This window comes from Oryctolagus cuniculus, chromosome 4 (genome assembly GCF_051225735.1).
Source record: "Oryctolagus cuniculus isolate XC-2025 breed Fujian yellow rabbit chromosome 4, ASM5122573v1, whole genome shotgun sequence".
NCBI lineage: Eukaryota > Metazoa > Chordata > Mammalia > Lagomorpha > Leporidae > Oryctolagus > Oryctolagus cuniculus.
In genome coordinates this window covers 78,866,683-78,888,515 of record NC_142870.1, presented here as the reverse complement: position 1 = coordinate 78,888,515, position 21,833 = coordinate 78,866,683, and the positions used below count along the sequence as shown (strand labels likewise).

At 42.9% G+C, this 21,833-nt stretch overlaps 1 protein-coding gene and 1 pseudogene across 2 annotated transcripts in view; both read right to left on the bottom strand.

Annotated features, from left to right (window-relative positions):
• The window catches only part of SLC49A4 (solute carrier family 49 member 4), a 104,256-nt gene that overhangs the window by 44,250 nt on the left and 38,173 nt on the right, over positions 1–21,833 (bottom strand). Inside the window, exons 3-4 of the mRNA XM_002716619.6 lie at positions 9,338–9,603; positions 2,218–2,347 (exon numbers count right to left, since the gene is read on the bottom strand). Coding sequence (XP_002716665.3) covers positions 2,218–2,347; positions 9,338–9,603 — 396 coding nt within the window. The remainder of the gene's footprint in view (positions 1–2,217; positions 2,348–9,337; positions 9,604–21,833) is intronic.
• On the bottom strand, positions 14,492–21,669 carry LOC149127020 (ATP-dependent RNA helicase DDX50 pseudogene; annotated as a pseudogene). The gene is made up of 2 exons (XR_016232151.1): positions 15,268–21,669; positions 14,492–15,191 (listed from the first exon to the last, which is right to left on the bottom strand). The product of XR_016232151.1 is annotated as an ATP-dependent RNA helicase DDX50 pseudogene (transcript).

The following is a 21,833-nucleotide window of genomic DNA, read 5'->3' as shown; positions in this document are numbered from 1 at the left end:
ACGTGGGGCTGGTGCTGCGGTGCAGCGGGTTAAACCACTGCTTGCGACGCTGACAGCCCATGTCCGAGCGCCTGTTCAGGATCTGAATACTCAGCTTCCATCCAGCTTCCTGCTAATGCACCTGGGAAAGCAGTTGAATGCTTGGGCCCACGCCACCCATGTGGGAGACCCAGCTGAAGTTTCCAGCTCCTGGCTTTGGCATGGCCCAGTCCTGACAGCTGTGACCAACTGGGGAGTGAGCCAGCTGACGGAAAATCTCTCCCTCTCTCCTTTCTTCCTCTGTGTGGCTCTGCCTTTCAAATAAAACAAATAAATCTTTTTAAAAAAATAAAAGAATATATAATAGTTCAATAATTTTAAAATTTACCACAAGTTAAAATATTTGATATATTGAGCTAATAATATATGCTACTAAAGTTAATTTTACTTTTTTATTTTATCTTTTTTAATGAGCTAACTAGAGAATTTAAGATTACATATATGCACTCTGGGGAAAAAAAAAAAAAACCTAAATGAAAGATCTCCACAAGTGAGATCCCAGTGAAAAGAATGGGTCATCAAAGAAGGAGGTACCTTTCTCTGAAGGGAGGAGAGAACTTCCACTTTGACCATGGCCTTGTCTAAATATGATCAGAGTCGGTGAACTCAGGGGGCTTCCGTAGCCTTGGCAACTCATGACAAGAAGCTAGGGTGATTACTGATGCCATAAACAAGAGTGTCAATTTGTTAAGTCAACAACAGGAGTCACTGTGCACTTACTCCTCATGTAGGATCTCTGTCCTTAGTGTCCTGTACATTGAGATTTAATGCTATAACTAGTACTCAAACAGTATTTTTCACTTTATGTTTCTGTGTGGGAGCAAACTGTTGAAATCTTTACTAAATGTATGCTAAACTGATCTTCTGTATATAAAGAGAATCGAAAATGAATCTTGATGTGAATGGAAGGGGAGAAGGAGTGGGAAAGGGGAGGGTTGTGGGTGGGAGGGACGTTATGGGGGGGGAGCCATTGTAATTCATAAGCTGTACTTTGGAAATTTATATTCATTAAATAAAAGTTAAAAAAAAAAGATTACATATATGGTGGGTTTATATTCCTATTGGACAGTTTTACATTAGAAGATTCAGACAGGTCTTGACCACGAGAAACTTATCATGAGGTGGGAGAGAAAGACAAGAGAAAAAAACCGACCAGAGAGAGCTGCTGATGAATCATGATACCTAACTGGCAAAAAATTCAAAAGGTAAGTTCAAGGTAAGGCCCAAATGCAAGTCATAATCAATAGTGATGGTCCATACATCCAAAGAATCTAACTCAATACTGGAGCATTTGAGTTGTTAGGGGTCTAACTATATTTAGGTTATACTAATAAAATGAAACAACACATTAATGTTCTTAAAGTATGATCCCATATGTATGATCCCAAATTATTTTGGGAGACACGTGAATAGTGTATTTATTTATTCATTTGTATTGACCAATGCCTGCTTATTTTAATGTGCATTAATAAAAACATAATGATCAGAAACACTGCATATTAGGAAAAATATAATTAGCACATAAAGCCCATGATCTCAGACACTATCATATGATGTGAGTTTTTTGATAAAAGTAAATTATGGGGCTGGCACTGTGGTGTAGCAGGCTAAGCCACTGCCTGCAGTGCCAGCATCCCATATGGGCACCAGTTTGGATCCTGGCTGCTCCTCTTCTGATCCAGCTCTCTGCTATGGCCTGGGAAAGCAGAAGATGGCCAAGTGCTTAGGTTCCTACACCCGTGTGGGAGACCCAGAAGCAGCTCCTGGCTCCTGGCTCCAGACTGGCTCAGCTCCAGCCATTATAGCCATTTGGGGAGTGAACCAGCAGATGGAAGACCTCTCTTTCTCTCTGCTCTGCCTCTCTGTAACTCTTTCAAATAAATAATTAAATCTTAAAAATAAATAAATAAATTATATAAAGACAATAAAAGATTTTACTTTGAAAATATTAGTAACTATATAGGTTGTATATAAGTAAGGCAAAAATGGCATTTTTTTGGTGAGTTTTCAAGATAGATTTCTGATAGAAAGTATAAAATATTTAATTGGCATTTTATCAATTATTTACTACCTGATTAGTAGGCTGCTGAAATGTTACTTTCTTAAATTATCTTTTGAAGATATGGAACAATATTGAAGGTCCTAGAAAAATCACATGAGGCCTGTAAGTGTGCTTACCTTAGTAATCTACAGAAGCTGCGCCGGTAACTCAGCCGCTGGCTGGCTGCAGCGACGCTGGGAGGCAGGGGAGGGCGGGGTGGGAAGTAAGCTAGTGTTGCAGAAAAGATTAAGCACACAACTCCGAATTCTGAAAGGAAAAGAAAACAGATGCTAACCAGGCAATGCACAAAAAGTATACTGGAAGTATTTATTAAATATTTACTGAGCATCAGCGTAGTCCTAGGAACATAAAGATAAGCACAGTACACTTATTATCTAGCCAAGAAGGCTCAGTCAAGTGAGAAAGATGGGTATGAGAAGGCACATGTTTGAGAAGGTCACAGGTAAAAGTCATACCGGAAGCAAGTATTGTGGCACTGTGGTACTACATAGGCAAAAAGACCGAGAGACTAAACAAATGCTACTCTATGGAGAGAATACATTAAAACCCTGTAGTGGTGCTGGCAGTGGCAGTGGCACTGTGGTATAGCTGGTTAAGATGACGAGGGCGATGCTAGCAGCCCATACTAGAGTGCAGGTTAGAGATCTAGCTGGTCTGCTGCTGCTGCCTTTTTTTTTTTTTTTTTTTTAAAGATTTTATTTATTTACTTGAGAGGTAGAGTTACAGACAATGAGAGGCAGAGACAGAGAGAAAAGTCTTCCTTCTTCTGGTTCACCCTACAGGTGGTGCATTGACCTGACGCCAGGAGCCAGGAACTTCTACCAGGTCTCCCACATGGGTGCAGGGGCCCAAACACTTGGGCCATTTTCCACTGCTTTCCCAGGCCATAGCAGAGAGCTGGATTGGAAAAGGAGCAGCTGGGACTAGAACCAGTGCCCATATGGGATGCCGGAGCCGCAGGAAGGCGATTAACCTACTGCGCCACAGCACAGGCTGGCCCCATGTTCTGCTTCTGATCTGGCTTCCTGCTAATGTGCCTGGAAGATGACCCAAATACTTGGGCCCCTGCCACCCACAGGGGAGACCAGGATTCTTGCCTTTGGTCTGGTCCAGACCTGGCTGCTGTGGCCATTTGGGGAGTGAACCAGCAAACAGAAGTTCTCTCTTGCGCACGCACACATGCGTGCTCTCACTCTTTCTCTTTGTCACTCTGCCTTCCAAATAAATAAATTTGTATATATATATAAAAAAACCACAACAGTACATGGGGTGGACATCTGGCTTGGTGGTTAAGTCACTAGTTAGGATGTCCTCATCCCATACTGGATTGCCTGGGTTTGAACCCTGGTATGCCTTCTGGAAGACAGCAGGTGATGGCTTAAGTAGTTGGGTCTCCGCTGCCCCCATGAGATACGTAGATTGAGTTCCTGGCTCCGGCTTGGTCCAGCCTCTGCCACTGAAGGAATAAAACACTAGATGAGTGCTCTGTCTCTGAAATAATAATAAAAATATAACCCGGCATGTTACTATAAAAGAGATTTTACACCAGATCTAGGATGACTGTCTAGTAAGTATGGTACTCAGAGAGAATCTGACAGGAAGCTGGTTGAAGTAGGATAGGAGGTTTGTATAGTCAACGATAGGATTTCTGATAAAGTATAGCACAGAAAATTTACAGAATGTATAAAGATAATCTGAACAGGCATGAAAGCATCCAAAAGTAAGAAACCAAGAAACAGCAAAATTCAAATACTAGACTAGCTAATGTAGAATACTGTACAATCAGAAATGAAATGAACAGCTGAGCATTCTTAGCTCGGCCTCATCGCAGAAAGCCAAATTCTTGAGTCTAGATCCCTCCTGAACAATGCTGGCACTGGAAGCCCCTCCTCCACAAGGCCCCCACACTTGGAAGCCCCAGCTTTGTTAATTGTGCCTAACTTAGTAGCAAGACTCAGCACTCATGAGAAAGTCAAGAAATCTGGAGTAGGGACCTGCTTGTGTCATTGAGTAAGCTGTAATTTGGGTGAGTCCCTTACTCTTTCTGGGTCAATAAAAGGACTGGACTGCATGATTTCTGGAGGTCCTTCCTATTGGGTAATACTTCTATAGTCCTAGCAAAAGGGCCAGTATCCTATAAGACATTTAACCACAGATAATTTTGTTTAGTTCAAGTGGAAATGTCTAGATTTCTAATTCTTAAAGATTGTTAACAGATTTTTTTTGTATTCTCAATCTCATTCTTTGTCTGAGGAGCAACAAAGAATTAATGAATTATTTCCATTTAAAGTTCTTTTAATTACTGGTAACACCGAGCATCTTTCAAAGGCTTATTGGCCGCTTGTAATTTTTCTGATTGCCTCATATTTTTGACCGTCATTCTATTGGCATTTTTGTAAACAGCATCTGAGACACAATTAACCAATAATTCACACACTGAAGTGTATACCTCAGTGATTTTTGCTATATTTACAGGATTGAACAATCATGAAAAATCAATTTTAGAATTTTTCATTATCCCCAAAAGAAACCCTGAACCCACTGCTCCCAAGTCTTCTAGTCTTAATCAACTCCTAATCTACCTTCAGTCTTTATGGATTTGAATATTTGGGCAATTCATGCAAATGGAACGTGGTCTTTTGTGACTGTCTTCTTTCATTTAGCAGAATGTTTTCAAGGTTTATCCATGTTGGAGCATGTGCCAGTACTTTATTTTTTTATTATCAAATCCTATTTCATTATATGCATGTACCACAATTATATATCTATCTACTTATTGATAGATGGACAATTGGATTATTTCCACATTGGGGCTATTGTGAATAATGCTGCTACGCAGTTATAAACAATGATATGTGGATGGATATTTTTATTTCACTGAGTATTACATCTAGAAATGGAATTGCTGGGTTATATGGATTTGCGGAAACTGTCAGTTTCCATAGCAGTTGCACTATTTTACACTCCCACTTTGTGTGTATAAGGGTTCCAATTTCTCTACCTTCTCCCAACACCTGTGATTTCTATTTCACTGATGACAGCCTCCTCCTGGTGTGAAGTAGCACCTCATCATGGCTTTGCTTTTATTTCCCTAATGGTATCAAACATCTTTTCATGTGCTTATTGGCCATTTGCATGTTTTCTTTAGAGAACTGTTCAAGATCTTTGTCCATTTTAAATTGGGTTGCCTTTTTGCTGTTGAGTTGTATGAATTCTTTATATATTCTGGAACAAGACCCTTATCAGGTCTATGATTTGCAATTATTTTCTCCCTTTCTGGTGGCTGCACTTTCACTTTGCTGAGGGTATAATTGTATGCTAAAATGTTTACTACTGAAGTCCAACTTACCTACGTTGCTTTGTCACCTGTGCTTTTGGTGTCCTGCACAAGAAGACTTCATGTGGCCCAAGACTGTGAAGATTTACTGCTCAGTCTTCTCCCTCAGAGTATTCACAATTAGGTTTAATTTTTGTGTATGATACAAGTAAAGAAGTGGTTTGGTTCAAATTCATTCTTTTGCCTGTGGTATCTGGTTGTTCCAGTATCATTTGTTGAAAAGACTATTTTTCCTCACTGAATATCTTGACTCCCTTGTGAAAACTCAATTGAGCATAAAGTAAGTCGATTTTTTAGAATCTCACTTTTTTTTTTTTAAGATTTGTTTATTTATTTGAAGAGCAGAGTTACAGAAAGGCAGAGGCAGAGAGAGATGGAGATGTCTTCCATCTGCTGATTCACTCCCCAAATGCCTGCAACTGCTGGAGCTGGGTCCATCCAAAGCCAGGAGCCAGGAGCTTCTTCTGGACCTCCCATGTGGGTGCAGGGACTCAAGGACTTGAGCCATCTACTGCTTTCCCAGGCACACTAGCAGGGAGCTGGATTAGAAGTGGAGTAGCCGAGACTTGAAATGGCACCCATGTGGGATGACAGCACTGCAGGTGGCTTTACTCACTATGCCACATAGCGCTAGCCTCAGAATCTCACTTCTAAGTTTTTAAAAATTGTACTTGAAAGGCAGAATTACACAAACACATACTGATCTTCCATTCTCTGGTTCTCTCCCAAATGCCAAAGCCAGAAGCCAGGAACTCTCTCCTGGGTTTCCCACAAGAGCAGAAGGGAAACAAGCACTTGACTCATCATCTGCTGCCTCCCAGGGTGCACAACGGCAGGAAATGGGATCCTAAGCAGAGGTGGGACTCTATCACTGCCTCTCTGATAGGGGTGTCCTAAGTGGCAGCTTAATATGCTGTGTCACAATGCCCATCCCTGGAATCTCACTTCTGTCTCACTCATTTATATATCTTCAGGCCAATACCATGTGTTTTGATTAGTGCAGACTTTTTTTTTTTTTTTTTTTTTTTTTTTTTTTTTTTTTTAGTACAGGGCTTTTGAAATTAAGAAGTCTGAGTCTGAGTTCTCCAACTTTGTTTTTCTTTTTCAAGATTTTGAGGCTATTCCTAGTCCCTTGCATTTCCATATGAATTTTAGAATCAGTCTGTCAATTTCTGCAACAAAAGCAGCTGGGATTTTAATAGAGTTGCACCAAATTTGTAGAAAAGTTTGAGGATATCTTCACAATATTAAAATTCCAAACCCATAAACATGAGATGTCTATTTTGTAGGTTTTCTTTAATTTCTTTCAGCAGTGTGCTGTAGTCTGTGGAGTCTGTTCTATTCTTTGTTAAATTCACTTTTAAATATTTTATTTATTCTGATTCTATTGTAAATTAAATTGTTTTCTTAATTTTATGTTTGGATGGTCCACTGCTGCTGAATGGAAATACAAGCAATTTCCACATATTAACCTTGTATTGTAAGTCTTGTTGAACTCGTATTTTAGATCTAAGTTTATAATGGATTCCAGAGAATTTTCCATATTCAAAATCACGTAATTTTTAACAGTTTTTTTTACTTCTTCCTTTCCAATCTGCATACCTGTTCTCTCTTTTTCTTGCACAACTGTGCTGGCTAGAACCTCCAGCACAAGTTTACAGAGGTGTGGTCAGAGTGGGCATCCTGGTCTTGTTCATGTTCCTAGGAGGACTATATTCAGCCTCTGACCATTTCTGTGGGTTTTCATAGACGGTTTTTATTAGGTTGAGGGGACTCTCACCATTCCTTCTTTGTTGGCTGTATCTTGCAAGGGTGTTAATGTTGAGTCTATCAAACACCATTTCTTCACTGTTAAGATGATCCTGTTCTTCCCTTTTGTTCTCCTGTTCTGGGTGTGAGGCCGATCTTGCAATCCTGGAACGCATCCTCCTTGGTCATGATATGTCAGCCTTCCATATGCGGCCGGATTTGGTTTGCCAGTGTTTTGTACAGGACCTCTGAGTCTATATTCATAAGAGATATCGATCTGTAATTTACTTTCTAATGGGCCCTTTGTCTGGAATACTTTAACTTAAATGTCTTTAACCTTTCAGGACAGCAATTTTAGCAAAGTGTTTTTAATGGACTGCAGAGTCGAGGGACAGTATTTCAGACAGGCAGACGGGCAGAGGAAGTACTGAGGAAGGGTTTCTGCTCGACTTCTGCGTGGGAACCAGGAGCCAGACAGATGCAGAGCATGAATACGAGCCCAACAGTGTTCAAATCTGGTCGTTTGAGAGATACAGCCATCGGGGCCGGTGCTGTGGTGCAGTGGGTTAACGCCCTGGCCTGAAGTGCCGGCATCCCATATGGCGCTGGTTTGAGACCTGGCTGCTCCACTTCCATTCCAGCTCTCTGCTATGGCCTGGGAAAGCAGTAGCAGATGGCCCAAGTCCTTGGGCCCCTGCACCCACATGGAAGACTCAGAAGAAGCTCCTGGCTTCTGGCTTCAGATTGGCGCAGCTCCGGCTACTGCGGCCAGTTGGGGAGTGAGCCATTGGATGGAAGACCTCTCTCTCTGCCTCTCTTCTCTCTGTGTAATTCTAAGTTTCAAATAAATAAATAAATATTAAAAAAAAGAGATACAGCCATTCCTTAGGTTGCCAATAAAAATAATCTTATGACAAAATAAAGTTTAAAACTTAATGTTGTACCTGCTTTCAGGTGTATTTATTTACTTATTTTTACTTCTTAATTTTTTTTAAAGGAATGAGTTGTCTACAGTAGGCTAAGTGCTTTATATACTGTCACTGCCTCTGTTTTCAGTTTTATTCCCTCTAAACCACATTTTAAAACATCGATTTCACCATATAATTCTCTGTGTAAAAATCTCCAGTGTGGTTTTTCCTGTAACATCAACATCAAATCCTTCAGCCTGGCTTGGAAGGCTTGCCCGGAGGGCTGGCTCCCCACTCTAGCTTCCCCCACCACCATTCTCACCATATCTAAACCACTCGGGCCTGCAGGTGCTAGCATGTACCAGGTTTCTCCCTTTACTGGGTGTTTTCTCCACTCTATTCTTCCTCCTCTCTGCTGTACTGTGGTTGGCTACCTCCCTCTCACCTTCAGGTTCTAAACACAGACTCTCCAAGAAGCTCCACTTCAGCTCCACATCCGGGTGAGGTGCTCCTCCTAGGAACCTGCAGGGCCACTGTAGGTCTTGGGTTACAGCACTCAGTGCTCTGTTTTACAAATGCTTGTTTACCTGTCTGCAGCCTTCAGGAAACTAGAAAATGTGTTACACAGACCTTAATTGTGAGTGCATGAGAAGAGACGCAGAATGCATTTTAAACTTAACTTCCGGGGCTGGCACCATGGCTCACTTGGTTAATCCTCCACCTGCGGTGCCAGCATCCCATGTGGGCGCTGGGTTCTAGTCCCGGTTACTCATTTTCCAGTCCAGCTCTCTGCTGTGGCCCGGGAGGGCAGTGGAGGATGGCCCAAGTGCTTGGGCCCCTGAACCTGCATGGGAGACCAGGAGGAAGTACCTGGCTCCTAGCTTTGGATCGGAGCAGTGCTGGCCGTGGCAGCCATTTGGGGAGTGAGCCAACGGTGGGGGAACCTTTCTCTCTGTCTTTCTCTCTCACTGTCTATAGCTCTACCTGTCAAATAAAAATAAATAAATAGATAAATAAATAAAACAAAAAAACTTAACTTCCAAAGAAGGGTACAAGTTGTAAACAGGCACCCTCAAACGATTAGACAAAGAAAGTACATTATATGCATGATTGTGTGTGTGTGTGTGTGTGTGTATTATCAGTCTTTCTAAGTATTTCATATGAAGCAATCTGGCATACAAAAAGTAGATTGGAGATGACTAGGACAGCATACAAAGTGTAATAGGGAGAGAGAAAACTTACCTGCATATAATACAGTCTCTATGCGATCTTTAATATGAGCCCTGCTGTTCTCTGAAGCAAGAAGAGGCGAGGTTCCATTGGGAGCTGGAACAAAAAGTGGTCCAACTAAAAATGCACATGCTCCACCAAGGTAACTGAGCATCGAAGCAATAGCCGTGGCCGTGGCCCGTTCATCTGCAGAAAACCACGTTGTAGAGAGAAACGGTGCTGCGTTCATCACAGTGGGACCTGCCAGTCCATTTAACATCTGTCCTCCATGGATCAATCTGGAATTTCAAAAGTTAAAAAGTGGTGAAATAGATTTGAAACAGGTATTTTCTAAGACAAAAAGAAATTCACCATGCAGGAGTGTAACCATGGCAATAATAATAAGCATCTATAAAGAACATGACATATCTAAAAGGTAAATTGACTTTCCTTCTAAAAGGTATGTTGCCTATCTATGAAGGAGATCAAATATATTGTTTCCATTTATTCCTCTCACAAATATTTACTGAAGTCTCTGATCTGTGCCACCTGCTAAACTAAGCACTTTCTATAACCTTGTTTCATTTGCCTGTTGTAACAACACTAGGTGGTAGCTACTGTTATAGTCATTTATTGAGGAGAGATAGTGCAGACCAAAAAGACAAGAAACTTGCCAAGTGCTAATGGGCAAAGCTGAAATTCTGATCCAGGTCTGAATCCAGAATTCATATTCTTTCTAGTAGGCTACCACTCATTAAAAGATCTAGTAAGTGCCACCAGCCCTAGAAAAATATAATTGAGCTCAATATTTCATACATATTCTTTGCCAGGTATTAAAAGGAAGAAATTAGTCATAGTATCTTCTGAAAGAAAATAAATTGTCTATGCTCAATCTGACTTGCCTCAAACGGTAGAGTTAGAAACCCACCAGGGGATCCCAATTCAATTCCATCAAGGTGGCATATACCATTGCCATCTCACTAGTCCAAGTGATCAATTTCAGTTCACAATTGATCATGATAGGTCTAAGAGTCAAAGAGATTACATAAACAAGACTAGTGTCTGCTAATACCATCTGATAGAATTAAGAAGGATAGAATGATCCAACATGGGAAGCGGGATACACAGCAGACTCATAGAATGGCAGATGCCCTAAACAGCACTCTGGCCTCAGAATCAGCCCTTAAGGCATTCGGATCTGGCTGAAGAGCCCATGAGAGTATTTCAGGCATGGAAAGCCAAGACACTCTGGAAAAGAAAAGAAAAGAAAAGAAAAGAAAAGAAAAGAAAAGAAAACAAAAACAAAACAAAACAAAACAAAAGAAAAAAACACCTAATTGAAAGACCTCTTCGAGTGAGATCCCAGTGGAAAGAACGGGCCATCAAAGAAGGAGGTACCTTTCTCTGAAGGGAGGAGAGAACTTCCACTTTCACTATGACCTCGTTTAAATAAGATCAGAGTCGGCGAACTCAAAATGCTTCCATAGCCTTGGCAACTCATGACAAGAGCCTAGGGTGATTACTGACACCATAAACAAGAGTGTCAATTTGTTAAGTCAACAACAGGAGTCACTGTGCACTTATTCTTCATGTAGGATCTCTGTCCTTAATGTGTTGTACAATGTGAATTAATGGTATAACTAGTACTGAAGGGTGCAAACTGTTGAAATCTTTACTTAATTTATACTAAATTTATCTTCTGTATATAAAGATAATTGAAAATGAATCTTGATGTGAATGGAATGGGAGAGGGAGCGGGAGATGGGAGGGTTGCGGATGGGAGGGAAGTTATGGGCGGGGGGAACCACTGTAATCCATAAGCTATTCTTTGGAAATTTATATTCATTAAATAAAAGAAAAAAAATAGAGTGAAACCCTAGAAAAAAATTTTTTAAAAATAAACTAAATTTTCTAGGGAATTGCAGGCCCTGGGTTCTGGATAAGCTCTTCTAGCAGCTAGTTGAAAGACCTTGGACAATTCAAAACTTTATAGGATTCTAGCAAAACAAAGAGATCTGTATAAATTCCATATGCATGCACAGAACACCTATTATACTAATATTGTAGGAGTCTGTGGTTCTAACTGTTTGGGTCCATGTCTCATGACCAAGGAGAACAAGGGGCATGGATGATGAGGGGTGAGCAAAACTCAAGGTTTATCAAGCAAAAAGAGAAAGCAGAGCTTGAAGCAAATGAAGGCTCCCATACTGGTACGGATAGGACAAGCAGGAATCCATCAGGAAGAAGTTGCCTAGGGGTTTATATCCTTTGAGTCAGAGGAAGTTTGTACCGGGTTTTGCAAATGTCTGTTGGCTAGCAATGACCTTCTCATTGCTGGGGAGCAGGGATCTGGGCGGTGCCAGCTGTAATGCATGCTGTTTTGTTTTCCGTATCTCTAGTATTTCAGTAGTGACAGCATTCTGTTGTAGGTGTGTCCTTCTGTACCCCAGGCTAGAGTTTCCTTCTGCACTTCACACTTGAGTCACTGAAGCCCTTTGTCCCTGGCTGCCTACCTCAGCCCTCAGCTGTCTCCTGTTCCTATCATAAAGTGTAGTAATCATGTAGGGCCCCCCTCCAGTCCTAATACTCTGACTTTAATGGTAAGGGTTAGTGAAGGGCGGTTTCCTGCTTCCATTCCACTCGTGCAGCTCATCTTTTCTCAACAGTCTACTTAGCACTCCTGGATCTTGCTAGTCAAATCGTTTTTTCTCATGGCTCTCTCCATCCCCTAACACACACATTCATATTCAAGAGCAGCTTTGAAGGAGAAAGAGGCCAAAAGTCTGAAAACATAGACAGAAAGGGAGGTGGTCAACCTCTTCTGCCTGGAGGCAGAGGGAAGGAAAGGAAGGGACCTGGGACACCGTATGTAACATTTTCAGAATACTAACTACATTCTTCCCATCTTGTTTTGCTTAGTAAGTACCATGAGTCTCAAATTCTCTTTTAACAATTGGCAACTTAAGCCAGGTATAAAACATATTTTCTGAACGCAGAGGGAAATAATAAACAAGTATATGGGGAGAGGGATGATTGAGTGGGAGGTGCAGATAAGTGAATTAGGTTTGTCTCTATCTTCATAAATGCTAGAAAAATTATTTCAAGGCAAAAATAAGTTCCAAGTGTCATTCATGTTACTAAGTTAATAAAACAAAAGACATTTTAAAATCTTATATGAGGGGAAATATTTTCTATATTATATAAATGATTTAAACTGTTTATGAAACCAAACACGTCCTCCAAAAGCCAATGAGTCCCAAGCTACCCCTCAGCGATTGCATCAAGAGTTGACTTATAAAACTCAAACTATAGCCATGGCTTAATTCTTTTTTCCTCTCAGTATAATCACAAATAGACTTATAATCCAAGCTAAGAGTCACAGAATGTGTGAACCTGAGGTTGTTACTATTATTATTTTAAAGATTTATTATTTGAAATTCAGAGTTATAGGGACAGAGAAGAGACAGAGGTCTTCATCTGCTGGTTCACTCCCCAGATGGCCACAACCACCACAGCCGGGCCAGGCCAAAGTCAGAAGCCTGGAACTCCATCCCGGTCTCCCACGTAGGTGTGGCAGGGGCCCAAGTACTTGGGCAATCGTCTGCTGCTTTCCCAGTAGCAGGGAGTTGGATTGGAAGTAGAGCAGCTAGGCCATGAACTGGTGTCCACATGGGATGTCAGCATCGCAGGAGGTAGCTCTACCTGCTAAGCCACAATGTAGCTCCAAATTATTATGTTTTAAAAGAGACAAAAGAAGTTGTTCAATTCAAAGGTATAACTGGATAAGCAGATTTGTTTACAAGCATTCTTGTGACTACTTTTTTAAAAAACACAACAAACTTCTTTGCAAATAAGACATAAACATCAACTATGATGACCTAACTTCTGGTGGATACTGCACATAATTAGGCAGAAATAGGCAAACTTACACTGGTAGATTAGCAAATACTCAATCAAAACTCCATTTGTGGCCCTGGCTTCTTCATTGATTTCTATTCCTACTTTGTCTCCTATCATCTGGTTGACTTCCTGACCTACTCCCCTGTGGTAGGTAAGGCCACCACCTGCGACATCTGCATCCCAATGGGCACTGGTTTGAGTTCTGCTGCTCCACTTCCAAACCAGCCCTTTACTAATGAACCTGGGAAAACAGTGGAGGATGGCCCAAGTGCTTGAGCCCCTATATCCACATGGGAGACCTAGAAGAAGCTCCTGGCTCCTGGCTTCAGAGTAGCCTAGCCCAGACCATTGCAGCTATTTGTGGAGTGAACCAGCAGATGGAAGACCTCTTTCTATCTCTTCTTCTCTGTAACTCTTTCAAATTAAAAAAATATATAAAAAAAAGTGTTTGCTTCTATCATAATTCTTCAATTTTGGGTAATTTGGCTGGTACTTTGCCTGTAACCTTTCTGATTAGGTTGTAGGAACATCAAAGCAAGCACCTGTATTTCCTTTTCGGAAGCACGCTCTGGTAACCTGGGACACAACATCACTACTCAGACTTGTGTTCTTTCCAAGTGCAGCTGACATCCCGTATTTCTTTAGGGCTTCCCAGAGTCACGGTTACAAATGCCTTACTGGAATGAGTTCAGGAATGCCTGCCAACATGTGCGTGACAAGTCTGAGTCTAGGACAAAGCACTGTAAGGATCAAAGAGCAAGCAGAAACGAATCCACACTCCAGTCCCTCATGCAGGACACAAAGAGAACTATCCTCCAGGATACTCTCTTCACGACTGTGCAGAACACAGAATTAGAAGTTTGTTACAGCATGCTCTTATCTTTCCAAAAAGCATAGTTTGAGCTATTGACAATCTTGGAATCCCTGCAGGAACCTTTCTATTTTTCTAATAAATTCCCTCTTTTATTAGAAAGAGAAGGAAGGAAGGAAGGAAGGAAGGAAGGAAGGAAGGAAGGAAGGAAGGAGGGGAGGGAGGGAGGGAGGGAGGGAAGGAGGGAGGAAGCGAAGAAGGGAAGAAGCGAGGAAGGGAGGAAGGGAGGAAGGGAGGAAGGGAGGATGGAAGAAGAGAGTTCAAAGATCATGGTCCAAAGCTCAGTGTGGGCTGACGCTGTAGTCTATGCATCCACTGCCCCTCTCTCTTCTTCTGAGTTGCTGGCTGGGAAAAATCAGCAGCAGTGTAAGAAACAGAAGCCAGAGACCTGATGGCATCCAGGCCTTTAGGTTTAACTAAATCCACTGTAGATGGAACAAGCACATGTTTAAAAGTAATTCCTGGGGCCAGCGTTGTAGAGTAGTGGGTAAAGCCACTGCCTGCCGTGTCAGCATCATATATGGGCGTTGGTTTGTTGGCTGCTCTACTTCTGATCCAGTTTCCTGCTTATGGCCTGGGAAAAGCAGCAGAAGATGGACCAAGTGCCTGGGCCCCTGCTATCCATTTTTGTTCCACATATCTTAGCTGACTTCTCTCATGGTTGATATAAACATATCCAAATCCCTGTCCAGCCAGCTGTGCATCCAGAGCAGTGGATAGAGAATTCAAAGTCCCGTGAAGAAGAACTGAGTCACCAGGTCAACCTCAGGAATGTCCAATACACGGACAGCCACACTGATTGCCATCAGAACTTTGAGACTTCCTTCTCTGAAGCCTTTCAGAGCCATTTCTCTCTGTGATTATGCAATGCCCCCGCATGGAAACATGGGGTGTTCTGTTTTATGTGCAGGTCCATGGCCATTTCAGTTCCAATCTTCTTGGTCTCTCAGAAGATAAGAGCCCCCTCTTCAGACTCGCCATGCACTTGCAGGACATCTCCAGTAACTGCTGGCCTCTGAGACCAACAGCACTGAAGACCAAATAATCCACGGTAATTGCAGCCTTTTGAGTCATTTTTCCAATAAGATCAGCTTGTTGCTCATATCTGGATCTCGAGGGTTTTTTGTTTTTTTTTTTTGTTTTGTTTTGTTTTTGTTTTTGCAGTTTTGCATATCCATTGTGGGCAAGTTGCAGAAAAAAAGTCCCATCTGAAGATTGTCTTCAGAATCAGTTTTACAGCATTCATGGATCAAACCTTCCACTTGTTAAGCAAAATTAGATCTAACATTTGATCCCCTTCACAAAGCACAACATGCTGCAGTCTGGAAAGATCCAACTGGCTCTGCAGATGGTCTCCGTTACGACCAGGTGTCCCAACCAGGATGTCAACAGTATTTCAAATATGATTAATCTGGCTTTGATAGGCTGTTCCATTGCAAAAACATGCCACACAGAATGTCCTAGTTATAGCTCTGAAGTTTTTGGCTACTTGATTTGCCAGTTCTTGTTGCAGCCAAAGCAAGTACCTTTCGGTGACCTGTTTTTAAAAACTGTTGATTTCTTAAGAGCCTTTCAATCAAGGGGACGGTGAAAGAGAATGTCTTTCCCGTCCCTGTGCATGCTTGAGCAATTACACCTTTACCTTCACATACAGGGCCAAAGGTGTGAACTTGAATAGGAAAGAGATATGTGACCGCCTCGATCTTTCAGCTTTCTAATCTCTTCAGAAATTGAGAAACTGGAGAAGGTTCCTTCTTGCTGTTCACATTTAGGGTCTCCAGTTTATTATCACCTGATTTATAAAACCTGTCCAAGGAGGACACTCATGCTGATTTTTTTTTCATATTCATCAATATCTCTACTTGACAGATCTTTTCTTCTTGACTTGGGTGATTTAGAGAATTTATCTGAAAGTCTATTAAATCCTTCTTCAGTGTCTCCATTTAGCTTCTCTTTCATTTTAGCTTTTTGAGGCTTGGGAGCGTGCAAATCATCTGCAACACCATTTTCCCTTGCTGCTGATTTCTTACCAGAGTTGGAATTGTGTCTTGAGCACCGAGTCATGTGTTTTTGGCTTATCTTGTTTACATCTTTCCAACAACCCTGTGTCCTGTTCAGTACCTGTGATTTTCTAATTGGGGATTTTTAAGAGTGAGGGAACAGCACCTCTACAGGCTCCTTGAGGAGATAACCACTTCTTTTCTTTTTTTAAATATTTATTTATTTATTTGAAATGCAGAGTTACACATAGAGAGAAGAGGCAGAGAGAGAGAGAAAGAGGCCTTCCATACACTGGTTCACTCCCCAGTTGGCCAGAGCTAGGCTGATCCAAGCAAGGAGCCAAGAGCTTATTCTGGGTCTCCCATATGGGTGCAGGGACCCAAGAACTTGGGCCAACTTCTACCTCTACCTGGCTTTCCCAGGCCATAGCAGAGAGCTGGTTGGGCAGTGGAGCAGCCAGGACTTGAACTGGTGCCGATATGGGATGCTGGCCCTGCAGGTGGTGACTTTACCCACTATGCCACAGCGCCGGCCCCAGGACCATTTTTATATTTTATGTAAAGCCCTCAGTTCTCAGCAAAGAGTCTGGTGAAATCAGTCTCAAGAAAGAGGGAGGAAATGGCAGCGGCCAACGAAGCACACTCATCCTCTGGGAGCAGCATGGGGAGGAGCAGATATCTAATGCCATTTGCTGAAACATCTCATCTCTTATGTTTTACATGAGAAGATATAGGGGTGGAACATTCAGCACAGCAGTTAAGACACTGCTTGGAAAGCCCACATCCCATGTCAGAGGGCCTGGGTTTAACTCTTGGCTCCACTTTCTGATCCAGCTTCCTGTTATATGATTCAGTCTCAAATAAATACCTTGTGCTTCTCCTTCCTCTGGCTCTCAGCTCCTCCAAAGGTGCGTCAGGCTCCATAATGGCCCCCAAGAGGAATTTCCCAGGCATTACTGGCCCACCTGCCTCTCTGCCCAGTGGCTGCAACCACCTAGGGTATGGTGGAATGAGAAGGCCATGCCAAGATGGCCACTGGCAACAGAAACTGCCTGGCAACAGGCTGTGATTGCATGGCTTCTGAAACCACATGACAACGGAGCCTGCCTGGCAACAGGCTGTGATTGGATGGCTTTGGAAACTGCCTGGCAACAGGGTGTGATTGGTTAGGGCATAAACCACCCCTTGACTGGATTGGCTGCCTTGGCTATAGAAGCTGCTGTAGCAACTGAAGTAAACGAGTCTGCAGGCTGCTCACCTCAGGCCTGCTTTCACCAGACTCCCAGAGTCTGTGTGGTGACTCCATGCGTCTTGCCCCCACCACGCTCCTCCTCTCAGAACGAATCCACAGCAACATACAGGCAGCGACAGTGTGAAAGGAAATGGGGGCAGGGTGGCTGCCCTGAGATATTTTTCTAATTTTATTCATCTGGAAGGCAAAGTGACAGAGAGAGAGAAAAAGACAGTGACAAGGAAGAGAGAGATCTTCCATCCATTGATTCACTCCCCAAATGTTCTCAACAGCCAGGGCTGGGCCAGGCCAAAGCCAGGACTCTGGAACTCAATTTGAATCTCTCATGTGGGCGGCAGAGACTAAATTACTTAAGCCTTTATTTGCAGCTTCCCAGGGTGCACATTAGCGGGAAGTTAGGTCAGAAATCACGTGGGGGGGGGGGCGCTGTGCTGTGGCACAGTGGGTTAACGCCCTGGCGTGGGACACCTGGAAGAAGCTCCTGGCTCCTGGCTTCGGATCGGCGCAGCTCCAGCCATTGCAGCCAATTGGGGAGTGAACTAGTGTATGGAAGACCTCTCTCTCTCTCTCTGCCTCTCCTCTCTGTGTAACTCTGACTTTCAAATAAAAATAAATAAATCTTAAAAAAAAATATCATGTGGGGACTCAAACCTAGGCACTCCAATATGGGATGCAGGCATCCAAAGCTGCGTCTTACCCTCTGCACCACAATGCCTGCCCCAGGTTTGAGATTATTTAAGGGTCATCCAAGTCCAGTTTACTCAATTCTCAGATCGGAACAGATCTCTCTACAACAAGGTACACACGCTCAAGGAGTATCCAAAGAAAGAACAGCACTTGGGATATTTCAAATGGATTCTTAACTGAAAAGTGACTAATTGGCATGGCGAGGGGAAGGGAGGCAGCCTAGGGCATACGACTTATCATTGTTAAAAACATCTGAGGAATTAAAACAAGCTAATTTTGTGTTCAAAATTACTGCAATATTAAATAATTACATGCTTTTGCATTCCAAAGTCATCACAGACACACACACACACTACTCCCAAATGAGTTTGGAGATCAGTGTCCTAGAGGATCTCGGGGCCATCTTCTGAAGTCATGAGAAACCTGGCTCTTCCTGGCTCTCCAGAACTCAGTCCTACCCCCTCACACTCGTATCCCAGTCCCTTGGCGTTCGGCTGTTACTAACATGTTCCAGCCAGTCATGAGCGCCGTGTGCTGGGAACTGTGAGGCCACGCTCATCTGTAAGACCGAGGCTTTCATGTTGGCCTGACGCTATTTCCTATTGCCTACTGTGAACTTACTCCATCTCATGAAGAGAATTCATGAAAACAGAGCTTAAAATAAAATTATTTTATATGTAAAGTCTAATTTCCCCACCTAATAGTAATACAAAATCAGAGACAGGCTTTTCTGAAAAAAATGCTGGTCTTAAGTCCTGATAAAATCATGTAAATATAAATTCTTTAAAATAACAGGAAAAGAATTGAAATGATTGTAAGATGTTTAATATAAATTGTAGTCATTTTAAAAAGATTTATTTTATATGTCTGAAAGGCAGTTACAGAGAGAAAGAGGGAGGGAGGGAAGGGGAGAGAAGGGGGGAGAGAGGGAGAGAGGGAGAGAGGGAGAGAAAGAGAGAGAGACCCAGAGATTGATCCTTCATTTTCTGGTTCACTCCCCAGATGGCTGCTATGGCCGGGGCTGTGCCAGGCAGAAGTCAGGAGCCAAGAGCTTCTTCTGGGTCACCCTCATGGGTACAGAGGCCCAAGACTTGGGCCATATTCTGCTGTCTTCCCAAGTGCATTAGCAGGGAGCTGGATTGGAACTGGAGCAGCCGGGACTCAAACTGGAGCCCATATGAAATGGCCAGCATTGCAGGTGGTGGCTTAACCCAATATGCCACAAAGCCAGGCCCGCAGTCATTATTTAACTCACTCAAAAAACATGTTTTAAGTACTCATTGCATGTGAGAAAGTTATGTGTGATAGGCATATGGTAATATGAATATGAAAAACTAAAACCCTTGCCCTTAACAACTGCTCAGAATAAGTGAAGAGTGGGGCCAGCACTGTGGCATAACGGGTTAAAGACCGGCCTGCATTGCCGGCATCCCACATGGGAGCTGGCTTGAACCCTGGCTACTCTACTTTCTATCCGGCTCTCTGCTATGGCCTGGGAAAGCAGTAGAGGATGGCCCAACTCCTTGGGCCCCTGCACCCGCATGGGGAGACCTGGAAGAAGCTCCTGGCTCCTGGCTTCAGATCAGCTCAGCTCCGGCCGTTGTGGTCATTTGGGGAGTGAACCAGTGGATGGAAGACCTCTCTCTCTCTGGCTCTACCTCTCTTTGTAACTCTTGTCTTTCTAATAAATAAAATAAATCTTAAAAAAAAAAAAAAAAAAGTGAAGAGTTGCTTATCAGCCATGTACCAGAAGCATAAAGAAAAATCAGGCAGTGCGTGGGCCTGCTCCTCGTGGGTGTGAGGCTTCTGATGAGCACACACAGGTCCCTACTAGGCCTGCTTCTCTTCTCACCTGGCTCCGGCCTATAATCTCTGGGACACCACACGTATGCAGGTGGAGCTGAAGAGCCAAACTCCAACTAAGCTTCATTTATCTCCATCCAAGGAGCTGTCCCTCATCTGCTCCTAGGGCCTAGAAAGTACACACCAGGGATGCAGTCAGTCTAACCCTGAAAGACCAGGCCTGCGAAGAGGTCTGTTATAGGGACTTCTGGGGTCTTTGTAGCTGGTGCACAGATTCGAAGGTGGTGGGCTTTGCTGACACGTCTCCTTGGCCCTGTAACTTCGCACCTGAGAGGGAGCGGCAAGGCTGTGAGAGTCGGCCTGGTGCACACTCAGTCATGGAGCCCAGGACAGGGACCCTGTGGCATCGCTGTAGGCGGTACTGGCAACAGCAATGGGGATGCTGAGGGAGGGCTGATGTACAGAACCATTAGGGTGATAACAGAGATGGCTAGGTGAATGACTGGGTGCTGGGGAAGGGGAAATCTCACGTCTATAAACATGTCCAGGACATGGCTGGACAAAGGCCAGAAGCCAAGGAAAGAGGTGAGAGCTGAGAAATACATGTTGCATTTGGGGAACAAACACTGGGGAATACCAATGTTTTTAGGACAGTCAGATGAAGAAGAGTCTGGAGAGATGACAGGGAAGGAGCAATTACAGAGGCAAGAAAAACAAATGAAGAAAGCCTGGTGCTCCAGCAATTAGGAAGAGAAGAATTTCAAGGAGGCCAGAGTGTGTGTGGGATGGCATCAAGTCAAACAGAAGGACTGTTCATGACAGCCACGTGTGACCACTGGGCTCAGGCACAAGGACGGCATCTGTGATCTGAGAGTCACACTTGTGCACTTGGAATATTCATTCTAGTAGTTAGAAACAGACGCAGAGACAAAAATTAGTGTGCAGATTGGGCATCTAGGGATGAAAAATCTGGAATCAAACTTACACTGCAAAATCTCAAACTTATGCTGTAAGTGGAAAATTCCATCCCTGATTTCATGTGATGGGTTGTAGTCAAACAGGTTGACTAAAAACATTGTGTAACATTGCCTCCAGGATATGTTGTATAAGGTGATTATGAAACATAAATGAATTTCATGTTTAGACTTGGGTCCCTTCCCCAAGAAATCTCATTATGTAGATACAAATATTTAAAAATGTAAAATAATCTGAAGTCCAAAACCCTTCTAGTCCCAAGCACTTTGGATAAGGAATACTTAAACTGTATGAGTGCAAGTGCACAGAAAAGTAAAAAGAAAATCCCCCAGCTTACAGAAATAGTCTGAAAGGACTGCTTTGCATAGCAAAAATAAATGCAATTATCCTAATGCTTTCAAAGCACTTGTAAAGAAGCTGGTCTTCAGAAACTAATACTACCTATTGGTCTTGGCTGACTTTTTTTTTTTTTTTTTTTTTTTTTTTTTTTTTTTTTTTAAGGATTTTATCTATTTATTTGAAAGGCAGAGCCACAGAGAGGGAGAGACAGAAAGTCTTCTATCGGCTGGTTCACTCCCCAAATGACTGCAAAGGCCAGAGCTGGCTGGGCCGATCCAAAGCCAGGAGCAGGAGCTTTCTCTGGGTCTTCCATGTGGGTGATGTGGGTGCAGGGGCCCAAGCAGTTGGGCCATTTTCAACTGGTTTCCCAGGCCATAGCAGAGACCTGGGTCAGAAGAAGAGTAGCCTGGACTTGAACTGGTGCCCATATGGGAACTCCCTCCCATATGCAGGGAGAGGCTCAGCCTACTAAGCCACAGGGTCTGCCTCTTTTGGCTGACTATTAAAAGTAACTGATGAGATAGGGCATGTGCAGGAGGTTTGGCCGTATGACCATAGAGTCGTATTATCAGAGTTATCCGTAAAACTAGTTCTCAAACAGTTTTTTGTGTGTGTGCGTGTGTGTGCAAATTTTTGAAATATTTACTTAGTATAGAATTGGTCTTCCATGTAAAAAGTTAATTGAAAATGAATCTTAAGGGA